Source organism: Sarcophilus harrisii, chromosome 1, assembly GCF_902635505.1.
Source record: "Sarcophilus harrisii chromosome 1, mSarHar1.11, whole genome shotgun sequence".
Lineage (NCBI taxonomy): Eukaryota > Metazoa > Chordata > Mammalia > Dasyuromorphia > Dasyuridae > Sarcophilus > Sarcophilus harrisii.
Window position 1 is genome coordinate 654,509,661 of NC_045426.1, and position 17,736 is coordinate 654,527,396.

At 45.0% G+C, this 17,736-nt stretch overlaps 1 protein-coding gene across 2 annotated transcripts; it reads left to right on the top strand.

Annotated features, from left to right (window-relative positions):
• Positions 1-261: 261 nt before the first annotated feature.
• On the top strand, positions 262-17,512 carry PLIN5 (perilipin 5). Of its 2 annotated transcripts, none has more exons than XM_012542028.3 (8): positions 262-344; positions 2,619-2,711; positions 3,061-3,256; positions 6,051-6,133; positions 6,956-7,187; positions 9,287-9,483; positions 10,989-11,099; positions 15,879-17,512. In XM_012542028.3, exons 2-8 carry the CDS (start codon positions 2,637-2,639, stop codon positions 16,416-16,418), a joined length of 1,434 nt encoding a protein of 477 aa, XP_012397482.1. In that variant the 5' UTR covers positions 262-344; positions 2,619-2,636; the 3' UTR covers positions 16,419-17,512. The 2 variants fall into 2 exon arrangements, with proteins under 2 accessions (XP_012397482.1, XP_031803680.1); XM_031947820.1 differs by lacking the exon at positions 262-344 and adding an exon at positions 418-632.
• The last annotated feature ends 224 nt before the right edge of the window (positions 17,513-17,736 follow it).

Below are 17,736 nucleotides of genomic sequence, written 5' to 3' on the forward strand. Positions count from 1 at the left end.
TCCGGCTGTCCCAAGGACCAGAGGGTTAATTGAGGGATAAGCCCAAACTCGGCCCCTAGAAGGGAGTTGGGGGCGTTGGGGAGGGGGAATGACCCCGCCCACAGTCCGGCCCTCCCGATTGGCCAGGGCACGGGGCTCCGCCCTCGTCCCTCGCTGTCCTTGGGCCGGGAAGAGGTGGGGGTGGGGAGGGTACCCCGGGAGGGCGTCCCTATAAGGCTGTAGTAAGCTGAGTCTGGGGTCCGGCAGAGGTGGGGGCAGCGGGGCAGTGGAAGGCGCAGAAGTACCCAACTGACCGACTGACAGCCGCGCTGGAGGTCGCAGGTTCCCCCGGGGGAGCCGGGCAGGTACTGGATCCGACGTGTACTCCGAGGGAAGTCCCGGAGTGTCCAGTTGGGCTAGGCGTACCGGGGCAGCGCAGGGAGAGGAAGGATGGAATCTTAGGGCGCCTTGGGGAGCGAGGGGCGCGAGCGCCCGGGCAGAGGGCTTGGGGAACCTCCGGGGGAGGGGAGGCGGGTAGATGGCCCAGCCAACCGGCCCTTGGCCCACTTGACTGACCCGGGGAACCCAGTTGGGCCCTTGCCAAAGAAGGAGAGAGCTTAACCCAGTGCACCCAGCGAAGGGGAAGGGGGGAGGTAAGGCAAAGATCAAAGTCCCCGTGATTCTCCCTCCAGGGAGCCCCTCAAGAGGCTGTGGGTTGACTAGCCCTTCCCGGACACCGGTAAGGGCAGTGTGGTACAGCGAAAAGAACCCTAGCCTGTGAAGGAGAGAACCCAAAATTCAAATCCTATTTTTGATGTTTGCTACTATGGGGAGCCCAAGGTCACTAAACCTCCTTGGGTCTCAGTTTCCTCACTTGTAAAAGGGGGAAGAATTGGTTCCAGGTCCCTTCTAGCTCTGAATCTGTGATTTTTCTCCTACTATCTCCAAGCTCTGATATTTGCCTTCCACATTCCTTCTCCACTGACTTCTTCAGCTTGATCCTTCTGTCTCCTGTATTGTCCCTTTTCCTTAGTCCCCTAAACAACCCCCTCCCAGTATCCTTCTTGGGGTAGCTAAGAGGCACAGTGAATAGAACACAAGCCTTAGAGTCAAGAGCACCTGAGTTCAAATCTGGCCTCAAACACTTACTAGCTATGTAACCCTGGACTAGTCACTTAATCCTAATTGTCTTCAAAAAACAATAACAACAGCCTAGTACCCCTCTTCTACCAGAGTCCAGGATTTGGAATCAGGGGACCTGGGTTCCAATTGTGGTTCTGCTGCTTTCTAGATGATGACCTTGGACAAACCACAACCTGTCAGAACCTTGGTTTTTTAGACATCAAATGCCAAGGTTGGACTTGATGCTCTCAGAGATTCCTTTTGGCTGTAAATTCTAAATTCAATAAACCCATCTCTTCTTGCTTCTTCCAATGTCTTCTCCTCACTGAGATGCATGGTTTCCTGAACTAAGGATCAAGAAGTAAGAGATGCGCCGTGCCCCCAGACAGTTGTCCAGCTACCAGGTTCTGATTTTCCTTCATCAGAAAAGACTGCCTCTTGCCACTGAATAGGCCTGATTCTTGGGAGCTCCAAGACTACTAGAAATCCTTTCCATTTCCTGGGGCTCCAAAGGAACTCTGGGCCAATGGTCTGAAGGAAACCCCTTGTTGTTCTTGGGGTACCATTAAGACATTATTCAACATTCTGTCCCAACAGAAGAGAGCCCTGGATCAGAAGTCAGTATAGCTGGGGTCAGGTCCCAGCCCTGCCTCTGACTGGCTGTCATTCTCTCTGGACCTCCCTCTCAACCTCTCCATTCCCAACAGAGAACAAGTCAAATTCTAGCATTTTGGTTCCCGAGTTCTGCATGCAATCTCTCTTTCACTCTAGTAAGAAAAAACTGGGCACTCTTTTTTTTCTGTTTTTCTTGGATTTTTTTCACTCTAGATATATAGATAGAAATATATATACATATATAGAGAGAGGTATGGATATATATATATATATGGAGAGAAGGGATATGGATATAGAGAGAGAGAGAGAGAGAGAGAGAGAGAGAGAGAGAGAGATGGAGAAAGATGACATATTTATATATCATGTTTGTCCATCTCTGTCTCTGTCTGTCTCTGTGTGTGTGTGTTTCTGTCTGTCTGTCTCTTTCTTCCTCGATCTCACTCTCTTTCTCAATTCAGAGCTCTAGGCCAAGTTAGATAACATTTAATAAGAAGCTTCTCCAAGTTCTTTTTTCAAATAAACAGGATCTAAAACCCAATTAACTAGCTCCACATCTTCCAAAGTGTTTTCTTAGATTCTCTAGATGGAGCAAAAATGATTAACCCCATTTTTTCGAGACCACCAAGGTCCAGAAAAAAGGGGCTTGCCCATTATCACACACAGTGAGTCAGAAGCAGAGCAAAGTCCAGATCTCAGGTCTCTTGATTCCCAGCTAGGACTCCTTCAGGGACGTGACTTGGATTTGACCATAGAGTTTAAAATTAAAAGGCAGGGGGTCCAAGAATAAATTAAGTGCCTGGAATAGATGAGGATAATCTCACCACTCAATGCCAAATCTGATTATCCCACAATGAGGATGATCTCTCCCCTCCATACTAAACCTCTCTACCCTTGTTTCCCAGGGTGACTCCCTGGCCACTATGTCAAAAGAAGAGGAACAGCAACCTGATTCTGGCCCAGTGGAGGAAGAACAGCAGCCCCAGGCCCAGGATAGGGTAAGTGAAGCCCAGATTACTGGCAGCACTAGCTGCCCCAAAAGGCGGGAAGGGGGAGAAGGAAAGAGCAGAATCTCATCTTCCCCAACCAGCCCTCTTCATCCTCCTGAGCAGGACAAGCTATCAAATGAGATAATATTTGTAAAGCACTTAGCACATTAATAACTCTTTCTTTCTTTCTTTCTTCCTCCTTTCTCACCTAGAGCCACCTGCTACTCTACCAAATAATCTTAAAAGCCCTTTCCCTGCTTTGGGGGGAGGTGGAGGCATGAGTAGGAACCTCACTTTCAGCATCCAGGGAAGTCTGGTGCTGGAGCCGTGAGCCTCCAGCCCTGCTTTCTCTCCTCAGGACCTGGTGAGCCGAGTGATCAATCTGCCTCTGGTCAGTACCACCTTTGCCAGGGCGTCGGCCGCATACAGCTCTGTGAAGGAGAACCACCCGTATCTAAATTCCCTTTGTGGACTGGCGGAGCGCAGTCTTCAGGGCCTCACCACCAGAGCTGCCCAAGGGGCCCAGCCCCTCCTCAACCTGCTGGAGCCACAGAGTAAGTATCCTGGGCACTTTTCACCTATCCCCACTTTTCTGCAGGGACTCTGACAGCTTCCCTCAGCCCTCCTCTTCCCCCCCCCAAACTGACCCTAGGAGAACCAGCTTGCTATGCTTGAGGACCCCCAGAGCAAGGTTTCTTTCCTTCCTCCTACTGCCCTCATTCTCCCCTTTTTCTTTTCTCCTCCCTCTCCTGCTCTCTCCCCCTTTTCCCCTCTCTCCTTCTCTCCTTCCCTCAGATTCCTGGCCACCACGATTCGTTCCTGAGCTGCCCTTGCACAGTTTATCCCTGCGCTTACTGGCCAGGGAGTCAGGGCCTCCTGCCCATCCCGGCCTGAATATCCCTCCTCCCGTTCTGGGAGAGGATGGGATCAAGAGTGGGGCGGGACCCCCAGAAGAGGCGGGAGGAGAACCTCCACAGGGAAGGGGCTCTGGGACAACTTAAGCTGTGGGGCTCCATCGAGCAGCTGGCTACAGCTCACAGGTGACCTTCAACCTAGTTTGAGTGAGAAATAGCCATCACCTTGGCATTTGCAGTGACCTTCACTTGGGCCCTGTGGGAGGGGGAGGCTGCGAGGGTCTATCCTTAATGGTAGCTCAGAGCGCCCCCTGGAGCATCTCTGCCAGTATAATGGTACCCAAAGTACCTGCCGCTCAGGTTTCATCAACCCCCCAAATCCCAGCCCCCCAACTCATCCTTTTCCCTAGGGGGACGCGGACCTCTGCTTTTCAGACTGAACATCTCTCGGAGTCTCGGGACATCTCTGTTTTTTAGACTGTGAATCTGTCTCTGTCTATTCAAACTCAACAAACATTTAAGCTCCCCACTCTGTGGGGGATTCTGTTCTGTCTGTTCCTTTGTCCCTCTGTGTCCTGGCCAAGCCCTGCTCAGTTTTCCCAGCCTCCTCCTCTGTTTCCCAAATTCTCCAAATCTCTGTAGAGATACAGAGATGATGCAAAGTTCCTCCAGGAACTTACTGAAGGATATGAAAATAAGCATTACACAGGTGATAAAGGCACAGAAACACCCAGGCAAAAAAGGCAGTTAGCTGAAGTAATCAGGAGAAAAGCTGCACAAAGAAGATCCTAAGGATCTTAGGAAAAACAGGACTGCAGCATGCCTGGGGGTGCCAGGCTGAGAAAGAAATGGGGCGTGGGTTGTGGAACCCTTGAATGCCAGATTTTGAAAGGTCTCGAATGTTAAGTTGGAGAAGGAACTTGAGTTTGGGTAATAGGGGAACTCAAAAGATTTTTTTAAACAGGAAAATGATATGGTCAATTTGTAAATTAGAAAGGTAATTTTGAGACCAGGTAGGTCTATTGTGTGCAATCATATCTTTTGCGGGGGGCAATTCACCCTGGAACTAATTAAAAAGATGTAATTTCATTGTATCTATAAATTATTGATTAACTTCATGATGTAGTAGTGGAAAAAACATTCATTAAGCATCTCTAATCACTTTACCTATGTCTCCTCCCAGCCACCCTGGCAAGTAGGTGCTATTATTATCATCCCCATTTTACATTTGAGGAAACTTTGAGTAAAAGGTTATTAAATAACTTTCTCAGAATCACATAGCTAATAAGTGTCTGGGGCCAGATATAAACTCAGGAATTCCTGACTCTAGGACTCTCTCCACTGCACCACCTGCCTGAGCACTGGATCTGGATTTACAAAGAGCCAAGTTCAAAATCCCAGTTCTAATCACCCATATGACCCTAAGCAAGCTCCTTCCCCTTTCTGAACTGGTTCCCTCCTCCTCTATAGAAAAAAGGGTCGGGCTACATCATCTCTTAATATCCTTTCTAGTATTAAAGTCTGGATTCTATGAATTCCCCTAAATAGGTCAAACTCACCAAGAGGTTTCGTAAAAGACATGTTATCAATTTGTCCAGTCTTCCTATGACTTCTTTTGTAGCTTGTTTCATTTGTGGAGCCCAAGCTTGGGAAGCTGAAGCAGAGAAGAAAAGTAGGTCTATGTCATTATGAGCAGACAAAGTGATTCAGTTAGTTCTCAGACATCCTTAGAATTTACTTCCTCTCAGTTTGTACATGTACTTCTCTTTCTCCCATTCTGAGTCTCAGTTTCTCAGTGTGTGCAAAGAAAGTGTCGGTCTCTTTGTCTCTTCTTTTTCTGACTTTTTAAACAGAATTATGCCTAACCTTCTGTCCCTGGAGATAGGTGAGAGGACACATACCTTGGAATCAACTTTCTTTTTTCTTTCTCTTCTTTTCTTTTCTTTTTTTTTTTTACAGCAGCCATTACATGCTCTTTCCACTACTGATTGATCTGAAGTTTTGACTAGCTCCATTTCTGAATTAACCTGGTTTGTCCTTCCTGTGATGGGCTCCCAGGGAGTCCCCATACCAGTGTCACAGTGTTTAGCTCACTGCAAATCAGAACTCCCAAGTTCTGAATCACCCCCCAGAGTCAGCGTCCCAGTAATAAATACATCATCCCAGTCTCACCCCAATCAGCACTTTAAAGATCGCTCCCATTTCAAAGGAGAGGAAAAGACTGCCCTCTCGTGGATAAAGAGAGATCTTGGGCTCCAGGAGTGATGGGACAATGGGGAGCAGGTTACCTGAGAACTGCCAAATTTAGCCAATTTGTTTGTTTGTGTTTTAACTAGATGTTAAGCTCAATTGTTTCTAACTGCTAAAGGAGCACAAGTGCTAAGCCCTAAATTCCTGTAAAAGCTACAGCTACCCTGCGCTCACTCTAGCTCTGGGGATGTTCGTGGCTGGGTAATAGGTCTCTTCCTGACTGCATATGTCTGTGTCTCTCCAGTTACTTCAGTGAACAAATACGCCTGCAAGGGCCTGGACAAGCTGGAGGAGAAGTTGCCCTTCCTCCGGCAGCCCTCTCAAGAGGTACACGTAGAGAGGAGTTATACCATGTAGAGAAGGTGGGACACAAAGTGGAGGGGGGTGGGTCTGAAAACAGGATGATGAGGCAAGGAATTAGGGGGTCTTTGTGCCGAGGAGAGCCTGAGACTCAGCCCCATTCTCCCGTGGCATGCTCTGGGGCTAGGCTTCAGAGAAATGCCATTTTTACCGACTGAAAACAAATATCAATTAATTTTGCTAATATGTATAAGGGGAAAAGGTGTGGGAGCCACTAAGAAGAAAAGACAAGTGATTTCTCCGAGGTCCCATAGCAGATGAGAGTTGGAAAGGAAATGGGGAGTCATGACCTTCAACTTGGAGATCTGATGTAGGAATGTCGGGGAGTGCTAAGGGTAGGTAACAAGTTGCCAAGACCATATAAGGAAAGAAACTCAGGAGTCCTGAACCACAGTCCAGAATTTTACAGTAGAAGAATCAAGTCAGAATGCAGAAAGCCTTCTGGATTTTGAGTCACTTCTGGATTTGGACCCAGGTGCTCCTATTTAATACCATACCCTGAATGATTCTGGCAAGCCATTGGACTTCTTGGTCCTTGCTTTCTTAATCTGCAGAATGGGATAAATAACCTTATTGTCCCTTAGACCTCCAAATCCTGTGGCCCCTGAGACCTTAGTTTTGAAGAAAGAAGGAGGGGAGATTTGGGCTGGTAGGGAATTGTGATTGCTAGCCAAGAATCCAGAAAAAGAATAATATCTTCTGGGTCCAGAGGTAGTGGATAGAGAAAGGATAGAATCTGAGTTGCTTTGTCTGCCAGGATCTCAAGCTCAGCACCTTCCCTCTCATTAGGTGGTGACATCAGCCAAAGACGCAGTAACCAGCAGTGTGACAGGAGTGGTGGGCCTGGCCCAGAAAGGTCGGCGATGGAGTGTGGATCTGACTCGTTCGGTTGTGACCAGTGGGGTAGACACAGTCATGGGTACCCGCATGGGACAGATGGTAACCAATGGTGTGGATGTCATGCTGGACAAGTCTGAAGAACTAATGGATCACTTTCTACCCATGACTGATGAGGAACTTGGTGAGAACTTGGTACATGACCTGGAAATGATCAAGCAGAGACAATAACAATAATGACAGTAACCTGGGCTAGATCCAGCACTATCTAATACTAGGCAGGTCACTTGAGCCTTGATCCCTCAATGTCTCTTGTTTCCCCATCTGTAAAATGATCTTCATAATACTTATCTTCCCTTACCACAGGGTGCTTATGAGGAAAGCCTGTAAACTGTAGAGTGCCATATAAATGCAAGCTGTATCGTAAATGGCCCACTTTATTTTATTTGATCCTCATAGAAACTCTATGGGATAAATAGTACAATCATCTTTCTTCTCATTCTACAGATAAGGTATCTGAGGCAGAGAAATAGAAGGATTCCCTCAAGGTCCCACAGATAGAATATTATGGCTCCCAAGATTACATTCAGTGCTCTTTCCACTAGATCACATTCTGAGTTCACAAGATCTTGAATTACTGAATCAGAGAATTATGAAAATCCTTGAAGTAAAATGTTAGAATATAGGGTCAGATCAGAAGGGGCCTTCAAGATCATCTAGCTCAACCCTCTGTTTTTATAGGCAGAGAAACTGAGTCCCAAGTGGGTAAGTGATTTTTGCAAGATCACAAAACTGGTCTCTTAGATCCTAACAAAGGACTCAACTGTGTTCTATAAATAGTCAGAGCTCTGGCCCTTGCAGGATAGAATCAGGCCAGGGCCAGATGGGCAACCTGCACATGTGTAGGATGGGATAGGAAATTTCCATTTCCTTTTACTCCTCAGTGAGCCATTAATCATAGGATCCCAGATCTGGAGCTGGAAGGGCTCTGAGAAGCCATCTAGTGCAACCCACTTGTTTTATAGATGAGGAAATTGGCTCCAGGTAGATTAAGAGGTTTACCAAATGAACAGGTAGCAAGTATCAGAGGTTAAATATGAACCAGATTCTCTGATTCAAGAAAGCACTATTGCAGTGCAGTGGGAAACTCTAATCCCAGTTATGACACTGGCTTCTTGCATAATCCTGGGCAACTCATTTCTCTCTGGGCTGCAGTTTCCTCATCTGTAAAATGAGACAGGGATGGAAGAGAAGAAGATTGTAGGAGTCTGAGAAGAGATAGAAATATAGTGCAGAGAAATAAATCTGGCCTGGGAGGCAGGAAACTTGGCTTCTAGTCAGCACTCTAACTTGATGTGTGATTTTAGGCAAGTCACTTCTCCTGTCTTCAGCTTGAGTTTCTTTTTTATTTTTTTTATTTTTTTTTTTTTGAGATGGGGAAATAATCTCTGCCTAGATTCCCTCCCAGTAGTGGTGTGAAGATTAAATGAGGGGATAAACAGAAAAGGCGTTCAGAATCTTAAGCTTCCAAATCTCAGAGTTTGGGACTCAGACCTTTTTAAACTGTCAAGTAATTTGTCAAGGGTGAAACACATACAATGATAGCAGCATGAGCAAAGACTTGGAGGCGGGAATAAGCGGATTGTCTCTGGAGAAACTAGTAAGAAGCCCAGTTTGTCTGAAGCAGATTTATGTGGCAGTTGGGGGTGACAATGGGAACATGAGACTTAAGGTTAGATTATGTTTCAAATGAAAGATCAGTGAATTAAGAGACGGAGGATCTGGATTCACTCTGTCATTTATCTAGCTGTGGGACTCTGAGCAAGATACTATTCTTTATGGACCTCAGTTTACCCATATGTAAAACAAGTGGGTTGGATTAGACCAGAGATGTCTAACATGAAGCCTGGGGCCAGCATGGCTTTTTCAACATTCCCTAGTACAATCAAACTAGATTAATGTAATTGGGAAATATTTAACAAAATACACTAGGATATCAATAATATTAATGTGCAGATTTCTAAAGCCACCTGTGACCTGCAGGGATTCTTACGTTCAGTTTAATGGTCCCTGTTTCTATTTGAATTTGACATCCTTAGGCTAGGTAATCGCTGAAGACCCTGACAAGTAACTCTGATTTCTCCAACCTCCCCTCCCTTATACCAAGGGTTCAGTCTCCCTTGGTTTCCAATAAAGTTAAGGACTAGACGTTGGAAAGGAGTGTTGGCCCCAGTACCCATTCCAGATCAAGTGTCCCTAAATCACAATTTTTCTGGGCCATAGATGAGCTGGCTGCAGCAGCAGAAGGTGGCACCCTGGCCCCAGGGGATGACCAGCATGAGACAAGCTACTTTGTTCGGCTGGGATCCTTGTCATCTCGACTCCGACAACGGGCGTACCAGCATTCCCTGGGCAAACTCCGCCAGAAAAAGCATCAAGCCCAGGAATCTTTCAGCCAGCTGCATGATACTCTGGAGATGGTGAGACTTCCCTATCCTCATGCCTGGACCTTCAAAGCCACTCATCCCCACACAAGGAGGGCAGCAGCAAAACTGAAACGTTTTTGCCCCTCTTTGGATCCCTAGGACTTTCTTGCTCTCGCTTCCCTAATTTTTGTACCCAAATATTTAACTTCTCTCTGGGTCTCAAATGGCCCATCTGTAAAATGGAAGATTTTTTGTTTCTATGATCCTTCTCAAATCTGCTCTCAAAAAGGTCTCTGAGCTCCTTATCCACCCAGAGTCAGTCAGTCAATAAACATTTATTAAGCACCTGCTGTGTACCAAGCACTGTGCTAAGTAAGCACTGGAAATACAAATAAAGGCAAAAGGCAGTTCCTGCCCTCAAGAACACAATCTAGTGGAGTAAATGTCACTTCTAGGATCCCTCTAAGAAGGAATTCTTAAAATGGATGTCTAAGGAAGAAACTGGGGATTTGAGGAAGTGAAACTCTTGTCCTCCCCTTACTCTTAAGTATAAATTTTTGTCTGTATCTGATTCCTTTTTTTTCTAGGTTGGCATTCAATGTTCCCTAACTCTTAAGTCTTTCACCTCCTGTCCCCAAGCTACTGTTCATCTCTCATCTTCATATTAATCAAACCTGACTCATTCTCACCTCTGAAGTTTTGCTCACATCATTGCCTGGCCTCCAATGCCCTCCCCACCTCCAAGCCCCAGCCTTATCTCTGTTCTCCAAATCCTAGTCCTTTTTTCAGACTTCCTAGAGCTGGCCCTATATTTGGCCAGGAGCAGGGATAGAAGGTTAAGGGAATACTTAAGAGCTTTAATCCAGTTTGGTGGAAATGTAGTGTGTATCACAGAAAATATTGATAAATAAGACTGACGAGCTATATTGTAGTGGGCTTTTAATGCCCACTAAGAAAAAGGCACTAAGAACTAAGTGCTTAAGACTTAGAACTAAGAAAAAGAAACATCCCAGAACTTTATCTTCAGGGAGTTTAAGGAAGGCAGAAAAAAGATTCTGGTCTCAGATATTTTTCTTTATTTCTTCTTTGTTTCTTTCTCTCTTTCCTTCCTTCCTTTCTCCCCTCTTTCCTTTCTTCCCTTTCCTTTCTTTCTTTTTTTCTCTTTCTTTCTTGCCTCAGAGAATTCATCTTCTAGGGAATGGGAGGTAGGAACCTGAAATTCCCATAATTAATACTTTGAAGGATTTGGGAGGCTTTCCCCCATACCCCAACTCACCCTACAAATATACCAGGATGGGTATAGTAACATACTTAGCCAAATGTGATTCACTCAACTCAAGTAGGCAGTACAGGCCACATTACTCTGCCTCCAGGAGGGGGAGAGATACACTCCTGTTGGTAAGAGTTCTCAGGGAAGGTTTCCCAGAAGTGGGGCTAGAGCTAAGGCCCTACCCTTTGGGGGGAACAACAATTCCCTGCACCCACTTTGATGCCCAGATGTGGCACACCAGTCCTGACTCTGAGTCTCCTTCTCCTTCACCCCCTCTCTCTTGAAACAGATTCACTATATGAAGCATGGCTCCAATCACAACTTCCAGGGGGGTGAGGGAAGGCTGCAGAAGCTGTGGCAAGAATGGAGTCACCAGGACAAAGAAAGCTACCAGAGCCAGGTAATGCAGTTCAGGGCCCTGACCGCTCCCAGGATGTAATGGGGTTCAGGGGCCTTATCCAGGTCATATTCACTCCCAGGGCACCTGTCTGGAAGTGGGGCTGGGACAAGAAGCTTCCTGGTCTAGCTGAGATGATTCCCTGGAACTAATTTTCCCTACCTAACACAGCTGGATAGCACAGTAGGTAGAATGTCGAACTTCAAAAATGTCAAAAAGTACCAAGTTCAAAAATAATCTCAAACATTTATTAGCTACGTTACCCTTAGCAAGTCACTTCATCCTGTTTGCCATGGAGAAGGAAGTGGCAAACCACCATCTTTGCCAAGAAAATTATAAATGGGGTCAGGAGCAATCAGACACAACAGAACAACAAGAGCATCCCCCTAAAGCAGCCAGGATTAATGAAGGCTCACTGGATCTGTGGCAGAGGACTGAGTTAGAATCTTCACTGAACTGTGTGACTTGGAACAAACTTTTCAAATTCTCTGGGTGTTTCCCCATCTATAAAACAAGGCAATTAGATTGGATTTCCTTTTCTGTTCTAAATTTTATGACCTTAAAAATCCTGGTACTGACATTTATTAACCTGAAATCTACATTACGTCAGGAACTGTCTTCCCTGAGCTGTCCAAAAGGCAGTGTGTGATGTAGGACTCTGGTTGAAATGGCTCAGGACAAACTGGAGACAAGTTTATTGATCGGGGAATTGTTTGCATAGAAATGGTCATTGAATTAATAAAAATTAATGAGATTACCAACTTAGTAAAGTGAGGGGAAAGATCAGGAAAGAACTTTAGGAATTACCCACATATAGTGGACTTCAGCCAGCAAAGAAAACTGATAAAAGGAGAACAGAGAGAGAGACAGAGAGAGAGAGAGAGAGAGAGAGAGAGAGACAGAGAGAGACAGAGAGACAGAGACAGAGAGAGAGAGAGGGAGGCAGACGAAGAGAAACAGAGATAGAGACAGAGGCAAAGAGAGGCTGAGAGACAAAGAGAGTCAGAAAGAGAGACCGAATATCATGAAACCTAGAAGGCAGAGCATATCCAGGAGGAAATCATGATCATTGGGAGAAAACAGTGACGAGATATCAAGAAAACCATTTGATTTGGCAATGAAAATATTGGCAAATTTGAAAAGAGCAATTTCTTTTGAATGATATCAGAAGCCAAAATACAGGGCATTTAGAGTAGAATGAGAAGAGAGGATATAGAAGCACATCTTGTAAATGGATTTATCCAACAGTTTACTAGGAGACAAAAAGGAAAACAGGTATAGGATGATAAACTAGCAGGGATAATAAGATTAAATGAGAATTTTTAGGAATGAAGGAGATGCAGAAATATTTGTACACAGCTGGAAAGCAGATAGTCAACAGGAAGATGTGTGAAAATAAGAGAGTGAAAAGTGACCAAGTCATAGATGTCACATTATGGTGAACCTCATTATGCCCAGGAGGATCAGTGATGGACCTACCCCAAGGGATGCACTTTCTCTTTTAAGAAAAAGAATAGGAATGGAGTTTCCCATAGCAGCGCTTCAAATCTGGCAGTGGGATAGCCTAGTGCTCTTTAGGAATATACTTCAGTGGTGTTCTATTCATCAAATACTTATTGGTAAAGAAAAAAAAAATGACCCAGTCCCCTGTCCTTAAGGAGCTCCTGGTAGGGAGGAAAAGACATGTACACAAAGACACGTGATAAAAAGTAGAAAGAATGTGATAGGGGTAAAGGGCAGGTCCAGACAAAATGCTATGAATAATGAATTAAATAAGGAGGCTTGTTCAAGGCATGGGAACAAAGCACTATATTTCTAGGGATTTCACAACAACAAGGTGAGCGGGTCATAACTGTGGATGCAGAGCAGATTGGGACAGAAAAAACCCATAGCTGCTAAGGAGACCACCTCAGTGGGGACTCAGGGAAAAGCCTTAACCAACATGACATCTGGTAGTTTCCTATTTTAACTAGTGAATTTTACCAAACAGGTGCCAAGATCTGTTTTTGTGCAGAGGAAAAATCCAGTGTCCTCTAAATTTGGCAAAGATCCAGGCACCAATATTTAGTTATAGCTTATAAGAATGCAAGAAGGCAGAAGGCAGCAGATGGAATTCAAGGAATAGCTCTTTAGTCCAGTTTGGTTGAAATACCAAGTGAAGGGGAGGAAGGAGATATATGGTTTATAAAGTAACATTAGAGCCAGATTATGAAGTCCTTTGTACATTAAATTAAGTCTTTATCTTATCCTCTAGGCAGTAGGGAGCCATAGAAGGTTTTTGAGCCAGGGAGTGACCAGCTTAAGACCTTGTTTTAGGAAAATGAATGAAGTATGTGGAGGGCAAGCTGGCAAGAGTAAAACTAGAGACAGGGAGGCAGAGAGAATAATAAATTGGAAACAGATTTAAGAGGCCCTTTATTTCAGCTTATGTGAGGAAAATAAGGCTCATGGAAATAAATATGACTTCCCTTAGATTGTAGAGTTGGTATATAACATTAGGCCTGGTGTCTGTAGAGACTTTATTTCAAATCCCCTTGAATATATTAACTTCATGAAAACGAACAAATCACTTAAGCTCCCTAAGTCTCTCTTTTTCAATCAATAAAATGGGGGTAATAGCAATAGGAGTTGTTTATCTTATCTGAGTCTTCATGACCCCATTTGGGGTTTTCTTGGCAAAGACACTGAAGTGGTTTGCCCCTTGCTTTTTCAGCTCATTTTTACAGGTGAAGAACTGAGGCAAACAGGGTTAAATGACTAGCCCAAAGCCATAAAATTTAGTAAATGTCTGAGGCAGGATTTGAACTTCTCTTTCCCCCTAGTGGCCCATAATACCTATTTCAGAAGGTTGTTTTAAGGATGAATGAGGAAGGATACAATGGCTATCTTTGATTAATACAATCAACATACTGTTAGTTATTTAATAATAATTGGAAATGTAAAGATCAGCACCCTGAGAAGAGGTTGAAATTAGAGATTACAGATTTGGAAATCATTTGCATGGAAATATTTTCTAATTTAAGGCATAGGATAAGAAAGAGACCTAAAACGGCTTTGAGGGATGCCCATAAGCAGGAGGAGATGGGAGGGTTGGAACAGAATTAGGACCTCTCAATGATCAATACTGAATAGATAAGTGAAGCATTTATTAAACACTTATTGTATGCAAAGCACTTTGTTGTGTCAGAGACACAAATGGAAAAGTCATTCAAGTTCCTACTCTGACAAAGTTCCCACTCTAATGGAGGAGACAATACTTTGGGAAGTTTTCAGCATCAAATCAAGAGGAAAGGTCCCTTGGTCCTTAGGATACAGCTGCAAAGCAGATGGGAATTCTTCTCTATTAATGTCATCTCCACTTGATCCTGGTGCCTTTATCAAGGAAATAGGATGGTGGCTTGGTACAGAGAAGATTTCCAACAGAAAAAATGAAGGGGGATGAGATATCCATAAGCCCTTTCCAAATACTGAGTGGGATGGGTTTGAAAGTAAGGTAGGTGGGGGGAAAAAAAAGAAAATCTAATGAGTAAATCTGAAGTCTTACTTGAGTTCAAAAAAGCATCTGTCCAAGAATAGGATGGGGAGAAAGTGTGGCTAACAAATTTAAGTAAGAGAGATCTGGGCGCCTTAGCATACTGCCTGCTCTCCATCAGTCTAAAGCACAGTGGCTGTACTGGGCCAGAAGAGTCCGGAATATGAGATATCCTCTCCCCTGAAGGTCTGTGTTCCATGCTAAGTACCACACTATAGAAGAACCACACTGACAAACTGAAGCATATGGAGAGAAGGGGAACCTTACTTAGACAAGCAGAGGAGTCGAACCCACACATTGTCTGAGGAAGGCCTACAGTTCTCCCCAGGGCAACCTGAACCAGATTAAAATGGAATTGGGAAATATTTAATTAAATATTCAACAAAATAAAATGGAATTGGGAAATATTTAACAAAATTAAAATATTTAATGAAATATCTAACAAAATAAAATAGATTTGGGAAATAATTAACAAAATAAAAATATGTAATAAAATAAAAAATATAAATATAAAATCAAAACACAGATCATATTGCAGTTTAAAATAAGTCGATCTGGAGCCAATGGGGATCCTTTATGTATGGATTAATAGCTCTGATTTCATTTGAGAGTTAATGGACTTGGAATCAGGAAGATCTGAGTTCAAATTTTATCTCAGCTGTGTGACCCTGGGCAAGTCAATTAACCCCATTGTCAGCCTCAGTTTACTCATCTGTAAAATAGGGACAATAATAGCACTGCCTCCTGCTCCAATGATTGTGAGGATCAAATGAAGTAATGTATAAAGGGCTTTTTGCAAACTTGTAAGTGCTGTATAAATGCTAGCCTCTCATTATTAAAGCTAGCAGAAATTGGAGACCAGGCCCTAATAAGGACTCATTGAAATAAATACTCATCCTGGGGAAGGGAATTCTAAGCAAGGTGAGGAAGAGGAGGAGGCAGTGCCCCTCTTGATACTGTGTGGAAGTGGGATAAAAGTGCTAATTGGGAAGAATGTGGGGGGAATGAGAATGAATGCAGAGAGACCAAAGGGAAGAGCTTTCATGATGAAAGCTGAATGAACCCAAAATTAAATGGGCTGCCTCTGGAGGATGGGGAGTTTCCCATTATGCAACATCTTTAAGCAGAGGCTGGATGCTAACACGTCTGAGAGGAGGCAGTGTAGTCTCCTGTCACCTCTGTTCTGGACTAATTCCCAACTGGGCCTTTTTGTGAGCCCTGGCCAAGTTCTTGCTTCCTTCCTTCTCCAGGTAGAATCGCAGACTCTGGACCTGTCCCGAGATCTAACCCAGGAACTACAGGCCACATGTGAGACGCTGGCAGCCAGTGTCCAGGGGCTGCCCCCGGCTGTCCAGGCAAAGGTGCTGGAGGTCCAGCAGAGTGTGGAGGAGCTGCATCGGGCCTTCTCGACCGCCCGCTCCTTCCATGATCTTCCACCTGCAGTGCTGGCAAAGGGCCGGGGCCACATGATGCAAGCCCACACAACTGTGGATGAGCTCCTGGAGTTTGTCATACAAAGCATCCCCCTGCCCTGGCTGGTGGGGCCCTTCTCCCCCTTGATAGTGGAGCGGCCCCATACCCCACAGGAACTGATAGACCAGGTGGATGAGGTGGTGGTGGGCCGTAGGCCCAGTTTGCTGGAGGACCGTTGGGCCAATATGGATTGGGTGGCCCAACAAGAAGCATGGCAAGCTGCACAGGAGGCAGCCCTGGTGAAGGAAGTGGAACCACCCAAGGTGCCCAGCCAGGAGGTCAAGAAGGCAACAATAATGCCCGAGCTAGACTTCTGAGTGGACTCCCTTCTTAACCAATGAAGAAATATCAGCTGCTGGGTTTATAAAAGGCAGGTTAAAGGTCAGGCATCCTTCTCTCCTCAGTCCTGCCCCTTCTCTAAAGGTCTCTCCAAGGGACAGGGGTCCTGAAGCCCTGAAGACCTGAAGACCTGTTTTTGCTAACCAGACCCAGATTGGTTGGGACAGTCTTTGAGCCCTTGGGAAGGGAAGGAAGTACTTGGGACAAGGCAAAGGGGAAGAACCAGTCTGACCTTGAGGTTGGATTGAAGGGATGCTCAGAGAAGAGGTGGTAACTGAATATATAAACCTGAGGTTGATCTGCAGATAGGTGAAAATGGAAGCCAAGAGTTTCCAATGAAGTTGGCTAGGGAGGGAAGGTCAAGTGAAGAAGGAAGAGACTAGAACCCTGGGGAATAAGAGGGAGGAAGCATCCACAGCCAGTGAATCAGAAATGTCTTCTCTTCTTCAAAGAGTGATGGTTCAGATGTTCTTTCTAAAGTGGAGAAATCCAGTCTCTGCAACTATTGGTCAGTGATTTAGAGTTCATTTTTCTAGACCATGGAAGGGAAGAAAGGAAGAAGGAAAGAATGAAGGAACAAAAGAAGGAAGGGAAAAACCTAGATTTAGAGCTGAAAAGAAGAGGAAAAGGAATAAGGAGGGAAAGGGACATAGTTTCTGCCCCCCAAAAGCTACTGATTTGGGCTACAGGGTAGGGATGATATCCAGGAGCCAGTTTCTATTGTTGCCTTGACTCCACTCAGTGGGCAGTGATAAAGCCCCTGTTCCTCAGGAGGGCCCACCAGCTTTAGGAATGATACATCTTCCACTGTTCAAGACTTCAGGAGAATAAACAAAGTTAAATTATGGTGGCCCTCCCTTCATATCAACATCCTTCCCCATCTTCTAACTTCACCTGAATTTGAGATACTAAAGACAAGCTGGCCCCAGGTCCAGCCCAAGATGGAGGTTGGGTGGGGGACGGTAAGGTGAGAAGGCATACTGGGAGGACTGGGAGGGAGTGCAATAACTGTGTGTTGTTGGCTTTCTGGGCTGCCTCTGAATAAAGTTGGTTTTATGTTGGTTAATTGTCAGTTTGGCTCTCCGATTCCTCAGTCTCCTCGAGCTAGTGCACTGGAATTACCTCAAGGAGGTGGGGTGATCGTCATGGTACATAGTAGTCAGGAGAGAATGCTTGGAAAGGTGGAGTCTTGAAGGTGGGAGGGCTTGGAGAAAGGCAGAGGAAGGGAAAGGGTGGAAAAAGCAAAGGCCCAGGCTGGGTTCTAACCCTGTCCCATATATCCATTCTACCTAGAAA

What these genes read in the sequence shown, in the direction of transcription:
- PLIN5 (XM_012542028.3), top strand. Translation starts at nt 2,637, where the DNA reads ATGTCAAAAGAAGAGGAACAGCAACCTGATTCTGGCCCAGTGGAGGAA. An exon ending in CAACCTGCTGGAGCCACAGA is followed by an intron (nt 3,257 to 6,050) that starts GTAAGTATCCTG and finishes GTGTCTCTCCAG; the next exon opens with TTACTTCAGTGAACAAATAC. An exon ending in AAGAAAGCTACCAGAGCCAG is followed by an intron (nt 11,100 to 15,878) that starts GTAATGCAGTTC and finishes TTCCTTCTCCAG; the next exon opens with GTAGAATCGCAGACTCTGGA.